We start from the raw sequence: 18584 nt of genomic DNA, 5'->3' as shown, positions 1-18584 counted from the left end.
CAATGTATGATGGAAAGATGCTTCTTAACGTACAACAAAAATAAAAAAGATGGACGATAAATAAGGGAGTTAACTTCTCAGCCATTAGCCGCCTCTTTGCAGTATATTTTTGTATGGTTTTTATGGTTGTATTCTCATTTTTTTGGACTCATTTGATAGAATGGAAGATATATTACAGAAATAGACATGATTTTGATTGCTTTCATGACGAAAAGTACCTTGAAATTGAGCTCAAAGTAGCGGAAATGTTCGATTTTTGCTGATGTTCAATGAACTGTGTAAGTCAAATTGGTTAATTTTATTAAGTGTATTCTAACCTAACCACTCTGTAATTCGGCAAACTCAGTAATCCAGCACACTACAGGTCCCAATGATGCCGGATTTGTGATGGAGGACCTGTATCAACACTACATCTTATTTGCCTATCACAATTGATCTAATATGACATAAGAAACAATATAAATAACATAAAACATGTTAAATACTTCAGAATGAATAATATTTGGCATAATACTGAGCAGTTCGATGGAGGTATGGAGAGGATATGGTCAGCACTTACCAGCCTGATAAGAAGGTCAAAAAAATTGTATTATGAAAATAGATTACATAACATCAAAGGTGTTATGAAAAAAACCTGGAAAACTCTATCTGAAATTCTTGGAACTAAAAAGTTATCCAAAAACAAAGCAATCAAACTAACAAAATCAGATGAACCCCTACTTCAACCGAAACAGCAAACAGTCTTAATGTTTTCTTCTCCACCATAGGAAAAAATCTAGCAAACAAAATACCAAGCACAAACACCCGTCCATCAGACTACCTCATAGGAACCTACCCAAATACGCTATTCCTAGCTCCAATCAACCCCACTGAAGTTATGCTCATCATAAACACCCTTAAAAACAAGGCAGGAGACATAAACAACTTACCTGCTTTTATGTACAAAAAAGCTTCTCAAGTATTGTCACCAATTATTGCAACGCTCTTTAACAAATCCATTGAATCGTCTACCTTCCCAACAATCCTCAAAATAGCGAGGGTCACTCCGATCCATAAAGGAGGTGACCAAGCTGACTTGAATAACTATAGACCAGTATCTAACTTACCACTGCTCTCTAAAATATTTGAAAAATTAATTCATAGACGGATCTATTCCTACCTCGTTTCACACAACATATTAAACCCTTGTCAGTTTGGATTCAGGAATAATAAAAGCACAAATGACGCTATCATACACATGCTAGAACTAATATATACAGCACTTGAAAAGAAAGAAGTCCCTCTGGGCATTTTCATTGATTTACGTAAAGCTTTCGATACAGTTGACCATGAACTACTGTACTCCAAATTAATGCACTATGGTATCAGAGGCCACTTCCTCAACTACCTAAAGTCATACCTTAGTAACAGAACTCAATATGTGTATGCAAATGATGCAAACTCCTCCACCCAACCAATCACAGTAGGAGTCCCACAAGGAAGTGTCCTTGGACCACCCCTCCTTCTCATCTACATCAATGATCTACTGAATGCATCACAGCTACTCAAACCCATATTATTTGCAGATGACACTACATGTGTATTTTCCGACCCAAACGCAATCGTACTAGCAAACACAGTCAATGCTGAATTACAGAAAATATCTGCCTGGATGATGACTAACAGACTTACCCTGAACACTGATAAAACCTTTTTCATTCAGTTTGCAAACAAAGCTGCAAATGATCCAATTAACATTACACTAAATGGATCATCAGTCACAAGACTCGGAGGGAAAATTCCTAGGTATCCACCTTGACAGTAGCCTTAAGTTCCGGACACACATACAACAAATCACCAAGAAAATCTCCAAGACTGTAGGCATACTATCAAAGATAAGGTACTACGTTCCACAATCAGCTCTCCTGGCACTGTACCATTCACTCGTATACCCTTATCTTACATATGGAATTTGTGCATGGGGATCAACAACATCCAATCACCTAAAACCCCTAATAACCCAGCAAAAGGCAGCAGTAACACTGATAACAAATTCCCACTCCTGCCAGCATACTCCACCAATTTTCAAAAGTCTGAATCTGCTTACCATTAAGAACATCCATACTTATTCATGTGCCTACTACATACACAGGACAATACACGCAAATATAAACCCCCCACTCAAACTTTTCCTCACCAGCCTAAACAGGACACATGACCACAACACAAGACACATCTCTTTTTGATATACCTCATGTCCATATCACACTGTGTAAAAACTCTATGCACATAAAGGGCCCCAAAATATGGAATTCATTACCAGAAGATATTAAAGTAACCCAGTCTGAAAATCAATTTAAGACTCTTCTCAAAAGCCACTTAATCACCCTAGAGGCCTAGACTAAATGCTAAATACTCAGTACACATTTACTCACCTATGTACTCCCACATCATAACTGAAACAATCACATTGAACCTTTTATCCCTTGTTGACAGGAATATAATTAAATCATTGTTTTTCACAAAAGCATTTTAGAATATGAATATATCTTTGTATTATACAAATTTTGTTTCATTTATAATTAATATTTTACTGTACAACTATGAAATAATTACTTTCCTACTGTACAACTATGATATACCACTCCTTAGTATTAAGTAAAATATAAGCCAATACAGTGGACCCCCGCATAACGATCACCTCCGAATGCGACCAATTATGTAAGTGTATTTATGTAAGTGCGTTTGTACGTGTATGTTTGGGGGTCTGAAATGGACTAATCTACTTCACAATATTCCTTATGGGAACAAATTCGGTCAGTACTGGCACCTGAACATACTTCTGGAATGAAAAAATATCGTTAACCGGGGGTCCACTGTAATGTTAAGTTGGCCCATAATGCCTAGGCATAATAGAGGCTCTCTTTGCATTTCAACCCACTATTGTATATACACAATCTCAATGTACTGTTTGCAAAGACATTAAATAAATAAATTAAATAAATAAATACAAATACCATTCTCCTATCCCTGTCTTCGGGCTTATATTAGAGAAAACGGAGTGTAGCACAGGGCTAACTGTGTGGCAATGTATGATGGAAAGATGCTTCTTAACGTACAACAAAAATAAAAAAGATGGACGATAAATAAGGGAGTTAACTTCTCAACCATTAGCTGGTTTTTAATGGTTGTATTCTCATTTTTTGGACTCATTTGATAGAATGGAAGATATATTACAGAAATAGACATGATTTTGATTGCTTTCATGATGAAAAGTACCTTGAAATTGAGCTCAAAGTAGCGGAAATGTTAAATTTTTGCCGATATTCAGTGAACTGTGCAAGTCAAGTTGGTTAATTTTATTAAGTGTATTCTAACCTAACCTCTCTGTAATCTGGCAAACTCGATAATCCAGCACACTACAGGTCCCAATGATGCCAGATTTGTGATGGAGGACCTGTATCATTAAAAAATTAATAAGTATCAGGATTTGTTGTTTCTAAAATTATTGTGTGTTATCCTTTCAGATAAATTTTCCACTGTGGTTAAATGCAGACATATTAAAGGGCCCAGTGTTGAGTGGCAGTATAGAGCCCATAGATGCTGATAAGTTCCTCGCTTGGTGTTCAGAGTCCTTCCCTCAGGTTCGTATCACCCATAACTTCATGAACATGGTCTAGTCCACGTCTTGGAGTCATTTTTCATTTCTTAATATAGTTCATCATTAAGTTAGCAAAGATTAGAACTTTGTAACTTGCTAAACCACAATTCTGTATTTTTGTGTACACCACTGGATGGTTGAAATGATTATAAATATAAAAATTAGACATGGTATTGTATATCAAAGATATCAAGAGTAACTATTTTGTTTCTGACAGGTAAGTGGCAGTTAAATTTTCATTTACTGTACAGTATTTCAGCTAAATTTTCGTTTAGTAAATTTTTTTTTTTTTAACAAGCGGCCGTCTCCCACCGAGGCAGGGTGACCAAAAAAGAAAGAAAATCCCCAAAAAGAAAATATTTTCATCATCATTCAACACTTTCACCTCACTCATACATAATCACTGTTTTTGCAGAGGTACTCAGGATACAACAGTTTAGAGGCATGTACATATAAAGATATACCGTACAACATATCCCTCCTAACTGCCAATATCCCAAACCCCTCCTTCAAAGTGCAGGCATTGTACTTCCTATTTCCAGGACTCAAGTCCAGCTATAGACCAATAAGCCTTACCTCCATAGTGGAAACATTTAGGGAATTAATAATTGCCGAAGCAATTCGTAGCCTTCTTGATAGGCATAAACTGATTGAGTCTCAACACGGTTTTACAAAGGGGGGTTCCTGTCTTAACGAATTTACTAACTTTTTTCACTAAGGTGTTTGAGGAGGTAGATTATGGTAATGAATATGATATTTTGTATATGGACTTCAGTAAGGCTTTCGATAGAGTTCCACATCAGAGGCTACTGAGGAAATTTAAGGCACACAGAATAGGAGAAACTTTTTCCTGGGTAGAGGCATGGCTGACAAATAGGCAGCAGAGAGTTTGCATAAATGGGGAGAAATCAGAATGGGGGCACGTCACAAGTGGTGTTCCGCAGGGGTCAGTGTTGGGCCCTTTGTCATTCACAATTTACATAAACAACATAGATGAAGGAATAAATAGTGAAATAAGCAGATTTGCTGATGACACCAAAATAGGCCGTCCAATTCATTCTAATGAGGACACTAGAGCACTCCAGAATGATTTGAACAGACTGATGCAATGGTCAGAGAAGTGGCAGATGCAGTTTAATATAGACAAATGCAAAGTTCTAAATGTTGGATAAGAAAATAACCATGCCACATACAAACTAAATAATGTAGATCTTAATACTACTGATTGCAAAAAGGATTTAGGAGTTATGATTAGCAGTAATCTAAAGCCAAGACAGCAGTGCATTAGTGTTTGCAATAAAGCTAACAGAATCCTTGGCTTCATATCTAGAAGTATAAATAATAGAAGTCCTCAGGTTGTTCTTCAACTCTATATATCCTTGGTTAGGCCTCATTTAGCTTATGCTGTACAGTTCTGGTCACCGTATTACAGAATGGATATAAATGCACTGGAAAACGTACAGAGGAGGATGACAAAGTTGATTACATGTATCAGAAATCTTCCCTATGAGGATAGACTGAAGGCCCTGAATCTGCACTCTATAGAAATGCGTAGAATTAGGGGGGATACAATCAAGGTGTATAAATGGAAAACAGGAATAAATAAAGGGGATGTAAATAGCATGCTGAAAATTTCCAGCCAAGACAGGACTTGCAGCAGTGGTTTCAAGTTGGAAAAATTCAGATTCAGGAAGGATATAGGAAAGCACTGGTTTGGTAATCGAGTTGTGGATGAGTGGAACAAACTCCCGAATACAGTTATAAAGGCTAAAACGTTGTGTAGTTTTAAAAATAGGTTAGATAAATACATGAGTGGGTGTGAGTTGGACCTGACTAGCTTGTGCTACTAGGTCTGATGCCGTGCTCTATTTAAGTGGAAGTGACCTGACTAGGTGGGTCATTGGGCTAATCCAGGGGAAGGGGACATGGACCTGCTCCGCATGGGTCAGTAGGCCTGTTGCAGTGTTCCTTCTTTCTTATGTTCATGTATAAAAATAACCGGTTTCCCTGAATCCCTTCACTAAATATTACCCTGCTCACACTCCAACAGCTTGTCAGGTCCCAAATACCATTCGTCTCCATTCACGCCAATCTAACATGCTTACACACGCTTGCTGGAAGTCCAACCCCTTGCCCACAAAACCTCCTTTACCCCCTCCCTCCAACCTTTTCGAGGATGACCCCTACCCCGCCTTCCTTTCCCTACAGATTTATACGCTCTCCATGTCATTCTACTTTGATCCATTCTCTCTAAATGACCAACCCACCTCAACAACCCCTCTTCAGCCCTCTGACTAATACTTTTATTAACTCCACACCTTCTAATTTCTACACTCCGAATTTTCTGCATAATATTTACACCACGCATTGCCCTTAGACAGGACATCTCCACTGCCTCCAACCATCTCCTTGCTGCAGCATTTACAACCCAAGCTTCACAACCATATTAGAGTGTTAGTACCACTATACTTTCATACAGTCCCTTTTGCCTCCATAGATAACGTTTTTTTCTCCACATATACCTCAACTCACCACTCAGTTACCCTGTGCTATATAATTTTATACATTGTTTTATGTAGTAATTAGTACATTATTATATTGTCATTTGGGGTCTGAAACAAATTAATTCTATTTACATCATTCTTCATGGGAAAAATTGCTTTGGTTGTCGAATCAACATCTGGATGAATTAAATTTGAAAACCGAGGTTCCACTCTGCTGACTGTACTTACCTACAAAATCTGACATTCATTTGTTAATGTTTATTATTTTCCTTTTGCCAGGCAACACTTTCAGTTGGATGGACAACAAAATTCACCTCTTCCGATGATGATAAAGGAACATATACAAAGAAAATGGTTGAGGAGATGTCAGACACACTTGAAAAAAACACCATCACTCAACCTATCACATTCCCAATTCGAGCTGCTTTTATTGGACGGTCATTGGAGTCACTTGAATGGTTGGTGGATGCTGTAAGTTATTGAATTGTTTGTGTTGTGCATATTAGATGCCAGTAGTAATTTAATCCAGGGGTGATTCAGCTAATCTAACATTGTGAGTCAAAATTTGCTCAACATGACATTGCACTATCCAGATGGTTGTAATGTATAAATACTTTCAATAAATTTTTTTAGTACAGAATGGTTCTTACAACATTTGCATTTGTTTGATAAGATAATACAGTGGACCCTTGGTTTTCATCTATTTTTGGCTTTAGTTTTCATTGATTACCTTAGTTTTCATCGATCGTATGGAACCTGTCCAGTCCCCAGCGTGCAGGCAGAGCTGCCTCCCACACACTTTCTCAGCCAGTGTTGTGTTATTTTCGGTCAGTGAACATATCCTGCCAGGTCATATGAAACTTTTCATAATAATCCATTTCCGTTGTTTTTGCCACTTGTTTATTGTGTGTGACTGCTAAATAAGCCACCATGGGCCCAAAGAAAGCTTCTAGTGCCAGCTCTTTGGTAAAGAATGTGAGAAACACGATATAATTAAAAAAAAAAATTGTAGAAAAATACGAAAGTGGTGGTGGTAGAGGGTGGTAGTGATGGTGGTAGAGGGTAGTAGTGGTTGTGATGGTGGTAGAGGGTGGTAGTGGTTGTGATGATGGTAGAGGGTGGTAGTGGTTGTGACGGTGGTAGAGGGTGGTATTGGTTGTGATGGTGGTAGTGGTTGTGATGGTAGTGGTTGTGATGGTGGTAGAGGGTGCCTTCTTCAGAGATTCAGCAATTCTGCTAACTCCTCTAATATTGTTGGAGTTATATAGGGCTACAGGAAACACCACTGCCTCAGCTGCTGCTTCACCACCATTATGTACAGCTTATTCTCTTAGTGGCCCTTATACACCCAACAACAACAACAACAGTCGTGACATACATAATGACTTACTTTATTCATTCTAGAGTATATTCCATGTTTATGTATTATTAATATTGTTTATTATGTCATGTTAGTTGAATTGTGATAGATAAATAAGCCGTAGAGTTGGTATTAGTGTCACATTCTCCAACAAAAAACTCGCCTCCCCTCCTCTGCCATTGACCAACAAGAGTCTTCAATAAAGGTAAGTGTGATGTTAAATGTTCTTTTATACATTTTATTAGTGCTTTACATTTATTTGTTATTCTTTTCTGCATGTAAATCTATATTTAAGCTAGGGAAGTGACCCCTGATAAGAACTTAGTACCTCGAGTCCTTATGGAGGGGGACTCCCCTTCCAAACAGTAACCTCTCTTCCCTCTCCCTTTCTTCCTGTCTTCCATCCATCAACAACAGCCTTCAGTAAAGGTAACTGTCAAGTGTAATGCTCATTCTTTTGTGCATGTAAATTTTTGTTGATACTTCTGGGTGTCTGAAATGGATTAATTCCATTTACATTATTTCTTATGAGGAAAATGGTTTTGGTTTTGGCCTATTCTGGTTTTAGCTGATGGCTCTGGAACGGATTAAACACGAAAACCAAAGGTCCACTGTATTTAAATAACTTTAAATAGGGTTTGAGTCTTACCTGTTAGTAATAATAGGGATAGTAGTTATGAGCTAGTAACTCAAATATTGAGTGAAGGGATTATCATCTAACTTGAACACTGAAAGGTATACTACATGCAAAAGTGTAATGCTTTAAATTTTTCTTGGCATTTACACTTTTTTACTCTTCAACCAGTTCTTTGATCATGTGTAACCTTAGTCCTTCCTAGGAATAAAATCCTGGTGACCATTCTTTGCCTTTCTTCCCATGTTTCATGGGTGCCCCATCCTAAAACACATCTGAAATGATGGAAAATGTTTGGAAATAGTGTAGAATTACTGGTATAATATAGTGGGAAATTGTTTTAATAGAAACAAGTTTGGATTTTTAGATAAACATTTTAGTCATATGCATTATAATCACCAGGCTTCATTTGTCAACCTTCAACAGGCCATAAAAAATCAGGAAAGTTTTCATAAAGTTTTTTTCAGTTCTCTTATTTATTTTTAGCTTTTGGTGCTCTTCGATCCTGTAAGAAAAATAAGAAATTATTTAAAAGTAAAATCACCAGTATAAGGGTGTTGTAGTTCTTGCTGTTGGTTAACATGATTCACGAAATCGTAATGACACGATTGCAAACAAACCATACCACGGGCGGGGATAGAACCCGCGATCAGAGAGTCTCAAAACTTCAGACCGTCGTGTTAGCCACTGGACGAGCTAGCCACAATAAGATTCATCCAACTAGGTATATTTCTACACCATAGGAAGGTTAGCATAGGCACCACTGTGACCACAAATGCAAGTTTTTACAGACGAATCTCCAGCCAGCGTGGCCATGACGAACTCTAGCTCAAGTCCCCTCAAAGCCGTCAACATGACTCATGAAATTGTAATGACACGATTGCAAACAAACCATACCACGGGCGGGGATAGAACCCGCGATCAGAGAGTCTCAAAACTCCAGACCGTCGCGTTAGCCACTGGACCGGCTAGCCACAATAAGATTCATCCAACTAGGTACATATATTTCTACACCATAGGAAGGTTAGCATAGGCACCACTGTGACCACAAATGCAAGTTTTTACAGACGAATCTCCAGCCAGCATGGCCGTGACGAACTCTAGCTCAAGTCCCCTCAAAGCCGTCAACATGACTCACTTGCATTTGTGGTCACAGTGGTGCCTATGCTAACCTTCCTATGGTGTAGAAATATACCTAGTTGGATGAATCTTATTGTGGCTAGCTGGTCCAGTGGCTAACGCGACGGTCTGGAGTTTTGAGAGACTGATCGCGGGTTCTATCCCCACCCGTGGTATGGTTTGTTTGCAATCGTGTCATTACGATTTCGTGAGTCATGTTGACGGCTTCGAGGGGACTTGAGCTAGAGTTCATCATGGCCACACTGGCTGGAGATTCGTCTGTAAAAACTTGCATTTGTGGTCACAGTGGTGCCTATGTTAACCTTCCTATGGTGTAGAAATATACCTAGTTGGATAAATCTTATTGTGGCTAGCTGGTCCAGTGGCTAACGCGACGGTCTGGAGTTTTGAGACTCTCTGATCACGGGTTCTATCCCCACCCGTGGTATGGCTTGTTGTTGGTGTTTTAGGGATTAGGATATGGTTTCAAATATTTTGATCACTAGTCTGTTAATCTTTGATCTCAGAGCTTAATCTCAAAATGTGCCTTTGCAAATTTGTGCTCTCAAACATGGAGCAGGTCTTCAGCAAAAAGTCTCAAGAAGTTTAGGAGACGCTTTCTACAAACTTTAGAAAATATCTTTTTGGTTAAAAGAAAGATGGTGTAGTATTGGTGTCAGAAGTCTAGATGAGGATTCAGCAACTGTTATTCAACTGCACCTCCATGTTATGTAGCTCAAGACCAATTTATCGTGGTCTGCAATGTATCATTTCAAAATTTAAAAACTACTCATAGGATGTAACACTTCTCGATCATACATTAGGCTCTTAGGGTAAAAGTCAACAAGGTAAACCTAAAGACAAATGAAGTTAATGAGATTTCACTTGCAGCAATCCATTGGTACTAAGACTGTATATTTGCTTGACAAATAGGATGAGCAAATTCAGTCTGTGGAATGTTTTAGAAAAGTTTCAAGTGGTATATGAAATTATTTTTCCATCTCTTGGATGTGTTAGTGCTAAATACATTCAATACATCCCTAACGGATATAGTAAATAAACGACAACTTTAGAGATTGCTATTTAGCTGTTATTATACAAATACAGTATTTGAAAATGAAAATGTTAATTTCCTTGCAAAGCTTACAATGTGTGGTTTACATGTTATAAAGTATTAATTACAAAGAAGGCCACTAGCATGCCTAGGCATTTTGGCCAGACTTATACTAATTCTTACTCTATATTGGCACAGGTTATGGAGCAGTACATTTTAACATACATTAATGCATACTGATATAAAAGTTAGGTACTTGAAGTGATTAATTACATTGATAATAGTAGGGTAGTACAAAACTTATAACAATATTACAATTAGTAAATTTAGTAATGGCAATGGTTTTGTCTTGGCATGATATACTGTTTCTATTAAAGCTCCTATTTTGGGAGAGTATCTTAGGCAAACTTAACTTAAGATTTATTATGCAAAAGCTATATTAGGAATTTTATGTTTACAGTCATTTGGGTGAGTAAGTGTAAATTAGGGGGAATTACAGATAACGAGAGTAAATCTATTTTGTTTTGGATGTGTTCATGATACAAGAAGGAGAATTAGATGGGGTGTGTTAGGGTGATAAGATGTTTATTAACGGTAGTTTTGAATATGGTGGTTGAGTCTGTGGTTCTAGAGTTTTCAGGCAGGGGGTTCCAGATTTTAGGCCCTTTTATATACATCGAATTTTTGCAGAGATTTAGCCAGACATGAGGAATGTCAGAGATTTTTGTGTCGGATATTGTGTTTATGGGTTCTGTTGCAACTATCAAGAAAGTGTTTTAGTTCAGGGAGGTAATACCGTCCTGCCAGGTGAGTGTAAAACAGAAGCCTGTATTTGTTTTACATAGTTGTAGGATTGCTTGTGTCTTTTCTGTCTCATAAATTTACAAAATTTCAGGTACGTCTTGCTGATTCTACTTGCACTTAGGTTACACTACACATGCATATAGAACCTCTCGTCACTTAGTGATGTACTCGTTTACCGATGATTTGGACTTAAAATGGGCTCTCTGACCAGTATGCACACCTAGATAATGTATTTAAGAGCTAATTCCTCTATTCTGTTTACTATAATATACAGTACATACTGTATAAACATTTAAAAATGTACTAAAAATGTTATAAATGGTGCAGAGGTGACATAAAAACAATATCAAAGATAGTTGACACAGACATACTACCCTTATATATGTATTCTCCTTGCTTAGCAATGAATTCATTTACTGACATGGTCTTAGGAACGGAACTCCATCATTAAGTGAGGAGAGGCTGTATATATACACCCCTCTTGGTTTTCTTCCATTTTCTTACTAGTTCTTTTTTATTTCCTCTTATCTCCATGTGGAAGTGGCACAAAATTCTTCCTCCGTAAACCATGCACGTCGTAAGAAGTGACTAACATGCCAGGAGCAAGGGGGCTAGTAACCCTTTTTCCTGTATACATTAAAAAGAGTAACTTTTGTTTTTCTTTTTTGGGCCAACCTACTTTTGTAGGATACAGCCAGTTTGTTGAAAGATGAAGAAGATAATTTGACTTAATGGTAGGCTCAGAAGAAAGCTACTAATTATGCAAAACCATCAGTGGTGTAACTTTGTTAAAAAAAAAAAATGATTCTTAATTTGATGATGGCAGAGAGTGAAATTCAGGTGGTTAGGTGCAGATTTAACTATTTTGTGTGTAAATTTGTGCAAAATTTTGATTTCCATTTAATTGTCTTGATCAGAATGTATTTAATGGTTGTTGCACCTTACAGCTAAGATAGTATTCTTTCTGTGTGTGTGTGGGGGGGGGGCAAATCTGTCAATGCAATAAATATTTTTTTAAAACTTAGAATTTTCATCAAATTGGACTGTTCTGAAAAAAAAAAAAAAAAATTTCTTGTGGGTTTGTAGAGAATTCTAAGACTAATAAAACAAAAACAAAAAGTAATTCATTGAAAAATTGTGTTTTTAAAATGGTTTTTAAATTTCTTAAGTTGAGTGAACCTTTAAATACTGCATGGTGTGATGTCAGAACTATTCATCTGGTACCTATAGTTTCCTCATACTATCTAAGGTTTTTGTTTATAACTTTGCAATGCCTTATGCAGTAGGCTTCAAATTCTAAACAACTATTATTAGGTAGAAGTTCATTGTGCAGTTGGCATGTGCTTGTTCTCTATACTTAATTTAAAGTAGACCTTTCTTGAAATTGATTTCCATGAGATTGCTTAACCCTTTGACTGTCGCAACCCCAAATCCTGAAATGTCTCCTGGTGTCGCAAAATTTTTGGAATTTTTTTTTTTTTTTTCTTATGAAATGATAGAGAATCTTTTCCCGATGGTAATGACACCAAAAGTACGAAATTTGTTCGAAAACTTATGGAATTACGCTCCCCCGAAGTTAGCGATCTCAGCGTTATACAGTATACGCATCGGCGATTTCGCCGACTGAGCCCTATTTTCGGCCAATTCCATTGTTCCAGTCGACCAAACTCATAGCTATTTCTGTAGAACTCTATTTTTTCTATCAATTGAGTACAAGAAACTGCCCATTTACTGATTTCAACTACCCAATAAAGTGGTCAGAAATTGGCAATTTGGCCAATTTCACACAAATTAAAAAAGATGCCAATTTCAAAATAGGGTCCAGAATAAACAATGCAGACATTTTTTACACTAAAAAAACATATTCTCTGGTCATTAGTCACGTCTCCAGGCCCCTCTTACATTACTCTTGTTTTCTATTTTGATTTTTTATTCACCAAAAAATAGAAGATTTACTGTTATGCAGACTACTGCATTATTGTAAAAATGGTATAAATAATATCAGTTCACTAGCGAAAGAATATTAGACTCCCCAGTTGATGTGTATTGGACGTGTGGTGTGATTTGCTTACTCTTGAACATTGGTAAAAATCAAATATTTTCACTACTTTGAGCTCAATTTCAAGGTCATTTTCATCGTGAAACTAATCATCTCTATTTCTGTAATATGTTTTCCATTCTATCAAATGAGACCAAGAAAATGAGAATACAACCATCAGTACTATACAAAAATACACCTCAAAGTCGGCGTTTTAATCCAAAAACACTGCACAGCACTGCGTGCTGCAGGATTTTTTTTATGTGGTACACACTGACCACACACACCCATTTTCTCACATGTGGGCTTACCAGCTTTCTCCTGCTTGATTTGAAGCCGCCAGAATTATTGAGTATATATATGTCCGAAACACTGGCTAGTAAGACGTATACGTACATGTATATACGGTCGAAGCAGTCAAAGGGTTAAAGGTCATCTTTTCATTGTTATCACAGTTTCAGGAATTGCTGAGTGATTGACTTATGTTGTCATTTGTTAAACATTCACATATATACACAGGCTGAAGATGGTGGAGAAAGTGGTGGTGATGCTGGTTACATACATGCATATCCACATATATGCATAGACAGCAGAACCCACATATCCGTGGAGGATACGTTCCAAGGACTTGCCATGGATGCCGAAACCACGGATAGTAGCAAACCTTATACGTACAGCCTCTCCTCACTTAGCAACATATTAGTTCACCAACGACTCGGACTTACGATGGGCTATTTGACCAGTATGCATATCTAAATAATGTATAGTAGAGCTGATTTCCTCTATTCTGTTTATTACAATATACAGCATACTACTGTATAAACATTTAAAAGTATAAAAGAAATGTTATAAATGGTGCAAAGGTGACATTAAAATAATATCAAAGATGGTTGACACAAGCCCTGTGCCATTATAGTATGCTCTTCACTTAGTGATGATTTTGTTTATTGATGTGGTCTTAGGAATGGAACTCCATCGTTAAATTTAATTGATAAATTATGCACAGTAAGTAGAGAATTATCACTTTTTCACTGATGGGAAGTGCTTCATGGCTTCTCTTAGGCTTTGAAGAACTGCCAGCTTCTCTACTTTTGTGCTTTGAGGACATTATTATGCAAAATTAAGAGTTATTTTTGGGCCAAAATAAACTGTGGATAACTGAAACTGTGGATATGGAGTTTCTACTGTACATACAAATACACCTGCATGCATTTTTTTCTTGCAAGGTTTTACAACGTTAGCCTAAGGTTCCTAACTTTATTTAGAAGATAAGTGCTGTTACCTATGTCAGCTCATTAGAAAATCTTTTTATTGTTATGAAACATACAAATAGAGAACAGGATAAAGTTAGAACCATCTGTGGGCCAGTGATTTCATTTGGTCAACTGTACAAACATGTTCCAGATTCGAGTCATCCTGGAAATAAATAATTTCAAACGAAGTGATGTTCTGGAGGAGGGTACAGTCAGAATGAAGTTGCTGTTTGCTACCAATCTTGTTGTTGTGTATTCTCGGAGTGGAGCCAAGTGTGGTACTTAGACAGTATTAGCCTTATACATAAAAGTAAGGCCACCCACATCCCTCCAGCTCTGCTGAAATGGCAGATCTATCCAGGCTCGGTTCAGGCAAGAGATGAGCTGTCTTGCTCTGTCAAGAAGTCACAGATGAGATGGAGGGCAGGCAGTTCAAGAAAGTGGAACATACTCAAGGTGTGAATGCACTTGCAACCTCTACTACTGTTGTCCTTCCATGCTGTCAGACAGCTGTATTTGAAGATTAGTAAATTGTATACCGGTTTTGGCTTTAATTTCTGTTTGATTGTTGCCGCTTATCTGAGGGGAAATCTTGGATGTTTTTTTTCTTGCTCAGTCGCAAATACAGTTAAAGGTTTTGTGTACAGCATTGCTTGTTGATTTATTTAATTTGTTTTCAAGTCATTGTTGCTGGTGGTATGTTGTTTTCCCGTCACCTTGGTTTAAACAGGTGTAAAACTTTCACGGAACTTCCACTCGTAGTTGCTGAATCTCCAGAACCTGGATGTTGGCGACAGTGTAGATTTCTGGAATTACTTGATGTTCTCAAGAGACTCTATTAATTGAGCAGATGGCTTTCTCTGTAGAGAAATTCTTGAGATGCAGGTTTCTTTTGTTTTATACTACAGCCATTATGATGGAGAGAGGAAGTTGGTTTTGTTTAGTGCTCTGTATTTTTTGTTGAATCTGCTGTTTGGCTGCCCCATGTTTACTTTTACCAAGTTTTTAAAAATATAAACTTGGACTTGTTGGAAGTTGTATTCCTCATGAACACCAGATGATTTTTGAGTTAACTCCTTAATTCTGTCTGGGGGTGAAGATGTCTTTTTTTTTTTTTCATGCTTTGCTTTGGATTAGGTTTAAATGATAACATAATTATAGAATGTTTGTGTAGACTATATGACAAACTAATTATTGTTGTGTGTGTGTAAAGGGCCTTCAAATATTTTTCTCATCTCCAGATTCCTGATAGCACCATTACTGTGTGGAGTTCTGCATCAGATGACATTGATGTCCAAGCCCTTATTGCCCTCCGTGATAATGTTGGCCATGATGTAGTCTACTTTGACCTTCCAGAAAAACAACAAAAAGCTTTTGATGAAGCCAAAGTAAAAAGCCTCACTAGTGCTGCAGCAAAGTTCAATTTTTTTCCTCAGAATATTAATGCCTGGGCTACTGCAGGTGTTGCCCTAGCATCTGCTTTAGCTGCTCTGTATTTGTATGAATAACAAGAGTTGTCTATCTTGTTGGCTATTCCAGTTTATTAATGATTAATGAGTGCTGCCTTCAAGCTACATTAATTGAAGCAGGTATTTAATGTGCCTTACTACTATGACATAAACTACAATTACAACTTTTGAGTGAAAGATAAAACTACAGGAGGGCACCCTTCTTACGGCTTAAAGGTTCATGGCCCAAAACGGTAAGTGAAAATTGCTGGCAGGTGTGTAAAGCACCTGATAGCATGTTAACACTATCAAATATTAGGTGTTCAATACAGCTAGGCATAAAAAAAAAGATAAATACACTATACATACCTAAAATACAACATCAGTCGTCCTTCCTTATGCAACTCTTGTACAAAAATGGCAGTAAGTGGAAACACAGTAAAAGCACTGAACATAATGAAAAATGACTTACAGTAATTGAAAACTGCCAAAATAGTGAGACTGAAAAGGAGCTGAAAATACAGTGCCCTCCTGTATATATCATTCCTAAATACTTTTATACAGTAGGACTTTGTTTATCCAAAACCATTGATACCAAGGGCGTTCTTGTTAAGAGGGGAGGTGTGTGATGAGTAAAGGCATATAAAAAAATTGAAAAATGAGTTAAGCCTGCCAAAAAAAAAAAAAAAGTTCAAGAATCTGGCAATATTTTGGCGTGTGTCAGCTCTGTACAATAATTCTATAAGAAGTTATAATTATAGTAAATGAGGTATTGGCATCATCGCAACACATGCCATAACAGTAGTACATTTGTTATATATTTGTGTGAAATGCTTGAAAATGCTCATTGGTAACCTTCACTATGGGTTAGGACAAGCAGCAGCTGCTACACACCACTAAGTGCCGACCAGAGGTTCAAGGAAGGTGGAAAGTACATAGTTGACTATCAAGATAATCTGAATGGGACTTGCCTCTGTATCCATTGTGAGGTTTGCACCTAGGACTTGATGTCTTATGATCCTTTTAACATTCATGAAAATGGCAAAAGCCACAAGAAGTATCAGAAGCAATTATTAACACAGCAAGATCCAAACCTTAGAAGGCAGTTGGTCCAGCAACATCTTAATGAGCCACGTGGAATATTTACTGAACAATCTCTGGAAGATATGATTGATTCGATGGAATTAAATGTATTATGTGTGCAGTTTGTATACAGCTATGTCAGAGATGATAGTCAAACTTATCTGGCCATCAAAAATGTTGTCACACTTGATTTCCAAGGATCACCATGGAAAATACATGGTTTGCAATGTAAAATACTTAAAAAGTCTAATTTGGCTATGATAAGAACTCATTTGATGACTTCAAAGAACTAGCAGAGGATATTGCAAAACTTGAAGGGAAGATTCATGCGAATATTTCAGATTTCACCAAGCAACTGCCACCAGTAATGACTGAGAATACTTCAGAAAATTTCATACCTACCTCTGGTTCAGACAGAAGTTTCCATTCTAGGAGGCACTCATGCAGCCAACATTCAAGCTGGTAGCTGCACATCTAGCAGTTCTTCATGTAGCTTAGCTTTTTTAATAGGATTAACCCTTTGAGGGTCCATCCCGTAGTTTTACGGCTTTGAAGTCAGGGTGCAAACCATAGTTCTACGCCATGAGCTCAGCTCAGCTCACTAAGATAAGCTGAGAGTGGTAAATTTGGGTCTAGATATGAGAGAATGCATCTGTGTTGTAAGTGTGCACCACATAAAACAAAACCTGCAGCACACAGTGCATAATGAGAAAAAACTGAGATCACATTTTTAGATTAACACAGTGACTGTGGTGTTTTTTCGTATGTTTTACAGTTGTATTCGCGGTTTCTTGGTCTCATTTGATAGTGGAAGATTTTTTTTCCCCAACATGTTGGTAGTCTCCCACCGAGGCAGGGTGACCCAAAAAGAAAATACTTTCATTGTCATTCAACACTTTCACCTCATTCATACATGATCACTGTCTTGGCAGAGGTGATCAGATACAACAATTTAGAAGTCCCTCCAAACTGCCAATATCCCAAACCCCTCCTTTAAAGTGCAGGCATTGTACTTTTCATTTCCAGGATTCCAGTCCAGCTAACCGGTTTTCCTGAATCCCTTCGTAAAATATTACCCTGCTCACACTCCAACAGCTCGTCAGGTCAGAATGGAAGATATATTATGGAAATAGAGATGATTTTGATTGGTTTTAATACTGGAAATGGCTTGAAACTGAGCAGTGTTCAAGAGTAAACAAATGACGTCACGTGTCCAGTATACGTCAGCTGGTGGGTCTAATGTACATTCACAAATGCTCTGATATTATTTATACAATTATTACAATATTGCATAATGTTGAATCTTCTATTTTTTTAGTGTGAATAAAAATTCATTATGTGAATAAAAAATCAAAATGGAATTCATTTGTAAGCATGGAAATGTAACTGATAAACAGAGGAAATGTTATTTTAGTGCCAGGAATGTCTGCATTGTTTATTCTGTACCCTATTTTAAGAACATAAGAACATAAGAACGAAGGAACACTGCAGAAGGCCTACTGGCCCATGCGAGGCAGGTCCAAGTCCCTACCGGCTTAAGCCAATGCACCCAACCTAGTCAGGTCAGGTCACATTGACTCAAGGGAGGAACACGGCAACCGACCCGTTAGCACAAGCTATCAGGTCTAACTCACACCCACCCACATC

The 18584-nt window shown here is 37.4% G+C and overlaps 1 protein-coding gene across 5 annotated transcripts in view; it reads left to right on the top strand.

Moving 5' to 3' along the window:
- LOC128692700 (protein FAM151B) overlaps window positions 1–18293 on the top strand; it is a 52883-nt gene extending 34590 nt beyond the window's left edge. For 4 of the 5 annotated variants that reach the window (XM_070090019.1, XM_070090017.1, XM_070090018.1 and 1 more), the window contains 3 exons: window positions 3507–3623; window positions 6424–6615; window positions 15648–18293. In XM_070090019.1, the coding sequence (XP_069946120.1) occupies window positions 3507–3623; window positions 6424–6615; window positions 15648–15914 (576 nt within the window). In that variant the 3' untranslated portion in view covers window positions 15915–18293. Of the gene's footprint in view, window positions 1–3506; window positions 3624–6423; window positions 6616–13672; window positions 13925–15647 lie in introns of those variants that run through there. The other variant, XM_070090021.1, reaches the window with a different exon arrangement.
- The last annotated feature ends 291 nt before the right edge of the window (window positions 18294–18584 follow it).

The sequence above is a fragment of the Cherax quadricarinatus genome, chromosome 30 (genome assembly GCF_038502225.1).
Source record: "Cherax quadricarinatus isolate ZL_2023a chromosome 30, ASM3850222v1, whole genome shotgun sequence".
Taxonomy (NCBI): domain Eukaryota; kingdom Metazoa; phylum Arthropoda; class Malacostraca; order Decapoda; family Parastacidae; genus Cherax; species Cherax quadricarinatus.
The sequence above is the reverse complement of the archived record's forward strand: the minus strand, read 5'-3'. Positions and strand labels throughout refer to the sequence as shown.